This window comes from Ascaphus truei, chromosome 5, assembly GCF_040206685.1.
Source record: "Ascaphus truei isolate aAscTru1 chromosome 5, aAscTru1.hap1, whole genome shotgun sequence".
Lineage (NCBI taxonomy): Eukaryota > Metazoa > Chordata > Amphibia > Anura > Ascaphidae > Ascaphus > Ascaphus truei.
The window spans coordinates 238,106,358-238,112,640 of NC_134487.1; the positions used below are offsets into that span (position 1 = coordinate 238,106,358).

The 6,283-nt window shown below is 38.9% G+C and overlaps 1 protein-coding gene across 1 annotated transcript in view; it reads right to left on the reverse strand.

The window, feature by feature from the left end:
- Positions 1-1,614: 1,614 nt before the first annotated feature.
- LOC142495809 (interleukin-1 beta-like) overlaps positions 1,615-6,283 on the reverse strand; it is a 5,705-nt gene continuing 1,036 nt past the window's right edge. Inside the window, exons 4-7 of the mRNA XM_075601792.1 lie at positions 6,219-6,283; positions 4,930-5,109; positions 2,667-2,803; positions 1,615-2,081 (exon numbers count right to left, since the gene is read on the reverse strand). The exon at positions 6,219-6,283 is cut by the window's right edge and continues 158 nt beyond it. Of these exons, the coding sequence (XP_075457907.1) occupies positions 1,860-2,081; positions 2,667-2,803; positions 4,930-5,109; positions 6,219-6,283 (604 nt within the window). The 3' untranslated portion in view covers positions 1,615-1,859. The remainder of the gene's footprint in view (positions 2,082-2,666; positions 2,804-4,929; positions 5,110-6,218) is intronic.

The following is a 6,283-nucleotide window of genomic DNA, read 5'->3' on the forward strand; positions in this document are numbered from 1 at the left end:
CCCCTTCATTGCCTTGGCGGATAGCCGATGCCCCATACCAGGGCCTGTAACTCGGGAAGCAGGGGGTCCCTGAGCCAGAAATCAATGCGGTTCAGCTCAGTAGACCCCCTGCTCCCGTACACTATTATTAAAAATGACATTAATGCAGATTCTTTACCATAGCGGCTATCCGCTAAGGTAATGAATTATTGTTTATTGATATGTGTTTTGACTCTAGTGTCGAGGTGCAGGGGGTCTCCGGAGCAGAACCGCGTTGGTTTTGGGGAACCCCTGCTTCCTGAGATACAGGCTCCGTTATGGGGTGCCGGTATCCCCCTGCTTTGTTTACATCCCAGGGTCACGTGATCGGGACATTTAAATGCAGAGGGATACCGGCACCCCATAACGGGGGCCTGTATCTCGGGAAGTGGGGGGTCCCCGGACCTGAAACCAACGAGGTTCAGCTTTGGAGACCCCCTGCACATCTACACTATATGAATAAAAAATGTATTTAAAATATTTATTTTTTGCCGATATTTGCGCAGAGTGAGTGGCGGATCTCTCTCTTCTGCAGGCTGATCTCGGCAGGGGAGCCCTTATCGGCAGGCAGAGCATCTCGCCACCGGCAACACGCCATGTTTGGAAATGTTGCTCTCACAGGGATTCGCCAGGGATTCGGGCATTCCTGCATACTGCAAGGGCAATACGCCAAAAACATGTCGAGTTCAAACCCCTGCCGAAAGCACTATTTCGCCGCTTAGTGCATGACCCTCTAAGTTTATTTCACTGGGAGGCAGTCAGATTTAGGATTTAGTCTCAGTATTTATTTATTTATAAAATGTTTTACCAGGAAGTAATACATTGCGAGTTACCGCTCGTATGTCCTGGGAGTAGGAGGCAGTGCCACTCAGGATTGAGTCTTTCTCACTGAGAGGCAGTTTTACTGATGAGGATTAAATATTACTCACTGTGAGACAGTCTTCCTCTTTAGGAAGGACTCTCACTCACATTTAGCTTCATTGTGTTATATACACATACTTTAATTGATACGAACTCTTAGAAATAACATTATTTCCATTAAAATGTAATTTCCCCATATCTGACTGATAACATTAGCAACTCGTAAAATAATTTTTTGCTTTTTTAAATAAAACTCTCCATATTATAGATATTTCATTGCATGTATGTACTAATATACATATACATGCATTCCACACGGTAACATCCCAATATTTATATACAGTACATTTATATGGTGCAATGTCTGTGTAGGTACCTGGCACTATATTAAAGGACTGATGCACTCGTATTTTATTGTCTTATTTGTCCTGCACTTCGTTCACATTACTTTAAATTAAAAAAATATATAAAAAATTATATTATAGTTTGTAGAGTGCCAATCACTCATTATTTCTACTGTCAGTCTATTTTGCTCCACTATAGGGATCTCTTTTTTCTGATGTATTTTTCTGTGCTACTTCTTTCCTCCCCAGTAAACTATCCATTTACATGGAAAAGAAGTATGAAATATTCAGAAATATAAATTTATTAAGCAATTAAATAATAAAATAATAACTTATTTAACAATATTATTTCAATAAGATATCAAACAAGATAAATAAAATTGTTCTTCAAAATATAAATATGAAAAGATGTAATAGGAAAAACACTTGATGGTGTTACCTGTATATTCTGTGAAACTTTATGAAAGTCATACTAAGAAAAACATGCTGCTATATAATATCTAAACAGTGGTTTTAAAGAACTATCAGATTTGATACCTTATAAAACACAACAGACCTCAGAAATCTAACAGCACGTTTAGCTCTGCACTATACTTGGTACATACACGCAGATATAGTTGGATTGTGGAGAAGACGTTACATGTCTTGGAGGAGAGAGAATTCGGTGATATATCTTTGCTCGTGTTGATGCACCATCTGAACCAGCTCGTTCTCGCTCTGAGAGGTGCTGATGTACCAGTCAGAGAACATGGCAGATTCAAAGCTGGAGGTGGAGGTGCCGTTTGGGCCATTTTCAGACTTCAGGAAAATGAAGCGCAGCAAGTCGTCATTCTTGATGCTTTGGATGTTGCTGACCGACTGAGAAAAGGAAACACAAGAAGAGTTTAAAGAGAGTCCAAGGAAGAATACAGTACCTTGTAGGCCTGAGGCATCTGAACATTTAACCTTTAGCCCCTATAGCATGTTTCAATTTGTGTATTATGACTGGTTCTTTTGCTTAGATATATGCAAGTTGCTCTACTCTTTGGGTGGTACGACTTTGCTGCAAGATTGATGTTAAGAGAAGCACTTTGAACACCCGTCTTTTAGCATCAGCTTAGAAAACTAATATAATCTCCTTGTGTCAGCTTCCAATTAGTGATTGATCACGTGGAGCTGAAGGAGTGGTTATAGGAAGTGGGAGAAGTTAAAGGGCGCACATGAAATAATAACATGGGAAATGTACAGTAGCAGCACTATTTTATCAAAGAACATATAAACGGGTGAAGGGTTGTAGGTATGTGGCTATTGCCTGCAGCATGTTAGTTCTCACATGGGAGACCAACATGTTCTGCTACTTTAAAACATGGCCTTTATAGAAGCTAAACTAGATTAACACATAGAGCCCTTGAAGTGGGAAGGCAATGTTTCCAGTACGTGTAAAGGTCACTCATTGATACTGACCTCCAATCGCAGCTCAGGAGCACCTTCTGCGGAGACACAAGATAGGTAGACATTCTTTCCCATGATCCCCAGAGCAACGGGGCGTCTTCTGCCACCATAAAAAGGTTTTGTTGAGTAAAAAGCCATGTTTAACTTCACTGCAAAGAAAAGCAGGAATGTTAGCAAATCACTGTGACAGTAACACTCATCCTGTGCAAGTAAATATGATTTATTGTGTTGTGAATATGGTTATTAAGAGCAACCAAAGAGGCATTTTACCTCAAATGTCATAACATTTTTTCAATGGATTGGCGAGTTAGTTATCAATGTCTTCTGATTGCAAAACTGTATCAACAAATAGCATGAGATTTATTAAAAAGTAAATTAAATTGAAAGCCATATTTTGCATTTCTTTGGCCGGAAAAAAATCTAGTTTTGGAGCCAGGAGACATTTGATGCATAGTCTGATTGGCTCATCAAAGTAAAAATGTTTGTTTAATTAGCCCAGCGTTTAGGTGAGGGTATTAAAGCTCACATGATTGCAATTTTAGTTTCTCTTATTCCTTTGTACGATCTTGTCATTCTTTAATTATAAAGGACACAAACTACTGTAGCACTCACTCAAAATGAAATATGACATATTTAAAATAGGACATTTATTGGGTATTGTTGTAAAATATAAGGGACAAACAAAAACATACAAATGATAGTAAACATAGAACGACACTATTAATAATAGAGGATGTGTATGTGCCACAAATATCTAGCTAGCTATAATTGTTGGATTGTATTAACCCCTGATAAACAGGATTAGGATTAGCCAGACAGTACTCAATTGCCCTTAACCGGTTATGCAGGAAGTATACTGTACAATGGGATTGGAAGGTTAAATTATTGGCCTCCATATATCCCATAGAGTGCCGGTTGTGGTAGGCTTTTGGATACAGAGTGTTAACATATAGCTGTATACTGAGAGACCTACTCATGCACGGTGTGGACTGCTGATAATACTTGATAGGTTGCATTAACTCCTGTTGAACAGGGTTAAGATTTGCCAGAGAGAGCTGTACTGCCCTGGACCAGCCGTGCAGGAGTTATACAATGGGATAAGAGGGATTATTGGCCAATAATTTAATCTTCCAATCGCATTGTATACTTCCTAATCCTGTTTATCAAGGGTTAATACAATCCAGCAATTATAGCTCGCTAGATATTTGTGGCACATACTCATCCTCTATTATTAATAGTGTCATTTGTATGTTTTCGTTTGTCCCTTATATTTTACTACAATACCCAATAAAGGTTCTATTTTAAATATGTCATATATTTAATTTTGAGTGAGTGCTAGTTTCTTAGGGGCTCTGTTCTTGCTTCAGCACGTTTGTGTCTTTTATCTATTTTTAGCTCCAGGCACCTCTCAGTACACTATAGACTGTCACAAGTGCTATCTTTCCGCCCCCTCTCCTCCCTCCCTTTCCCTAATTATCCAACATTCTTTAATTATGTCTAAGTAAGATATATATACACATATTCAAGAGCATGGATAATGAGTATCCTTGCTTGGCAATTCTACCTGGCTTGGCTCTGATTGGCTGCTTAAGAAAGTTCCCACGTGCTGATTGGCTGTCCGCTTTGCTTCTATTTTATGAATGAAGCAGAGAATATTATAAGAAGCCGTGAACAAATCAGATTATGTGCTCCCCTTGAGTCTGAGCTGAAAGAGCGTGGGCGGGCTTTTCATAGATGCTTTGTTTGTAATAGCAAAGCAACCGGCTTCGATTTCAAACCTTTAAAGCCTGCCCGCTAGAGGCTAAGTCCAGCATTTTGCGCCCAAGTTCTCAAAATCGAACATAGCAGATGCGGCTGGGATTTTATGCCAATTTGAGTTCCAGGAAATTTGGGCTGACTCGTGGTCAGGAGGGACCAAGTTCTCAGAAGAGAACGTAGCAGTAGCGTATGGACTTTTATGCCGATTTGGGTTCCAGGAGATTCAGGGCTAAGTCCCTGTCAGGGTAAAACTCTCCCATAGAGATCCCTGCACCTAGGAAAGTCTAGTTTTCAACCCCAGCCCCAAAGTAAGTGTGTCTTTTCGTCTGTATTTTGTGTTTCACTGTGTGTAAGCGAATTTATGCCAAATAAATTACAATTTATTTCTATACCTTGTTTTTCTCAATGAATGATCCCGGTAAAAAGGTGTAAATAACCTGGTCTCCCGTGACACCGCTACCATACAATATCTACAAGATTTGCACATAAATGCCACAATAATGGAACAGTAACTTACCTTCTCGTTGGATATTCATGCCTTGTAACTGCAAGGCCACCAGCCGGGCATTCCCAGGAAATTCTTGCAAGGCAAAGCACTTGTTTGAAGTGTCTTTAATGTTGAAAACTTTTGATGTGGAATAACGGTATGTTGTGTTAGACGAATGCTCAAATTCAAATGTTTCGAAGGGAATTTCATCTAAAGCCAAAATAAATAAAAAAATTATTTTATAATTGTAATGGTGCAGTGGGTTACATTCTAGAGAAACACATCTAGAGATCTGCTCTGATGTGGTTTTATTATTGATAAGATTACGGTATACAAATATTAAATAATACTGATTCCCGGATAGCAAGAGACCTACATACTGTATATTGTGAACTACTATAATTGAGCTCCCAGTTAAAGCATTTATTAGAAAGGTTTAGTGAACACGCCAAGTGTATGAATGCTTTCTGGATAACTATGTTTGTCATTACCAAATCATTTATTTAATCTTAAAGCTGCAGTTCAGTCAATATCCTGCATGTGTGTTTTTTTTTAATAAATCAGTTCTGTAGTAAGAAAAAATACTTTTAGCATTTTCTGTTTTAAAAAACAACAACTTTGAAAGACCAATTTTCTTGTATTCTATTTTAACAACCATTTGCTAAGGCACTGCCCCTTCATGTCCTGTCACAAGACCTGGCACACCCCTTTGTCAGCCCTGCCCTCCCTCTAGCACATGTCAGTGCAGGAGTGCTCATGAATATTCATGAGCTTCCACTGACTGACACAAGCAGAAGAAAAACATATGCCAGCTCTAATGATGTCACCAAATTTCGCCTATCAATACATGGAGAATGAATTGACCTGCAGCTATATAATTCTTTAGGTAATTAGAGATTGCCCACATGAAACTATTGAAGTAAAGAAAAAAAAAAAAAAGACTGAACTGCAGCTTTAAGTGAGCACAAGATTAACCCCTTTGGAGATGAGGCTGCAACACATTCTAGAACAACAAAGTAGTGAAATGTTAATTTTTGCAGTAATCGACAATCATTCATTGTACTCACTGTATGTGTGTATTATAAAGCGGTAAATCGCAAGCCCTTGCCGCACTGAAGTGGTTAAATATGATTTAGGCTCTAGGGGGGACCGGCTTTACGAAGTGCTTCTCATTGTCATAATCTGCTATGTTTTATTCTGATCAATCACCCATATCTATGTTAGTGCTTTATCACCTATTCACTGTGCTGTGTAATGTGTTGGCGACTTAAATAGACAGATTCATATAAAGGGATGTTATCCCCCTTCCCCCCTCTTACCTTCCACAAAAATGTTATTCAGCAGATCTAGCAGATCCATGTCCATGAATAATTTTCTGCTGTCT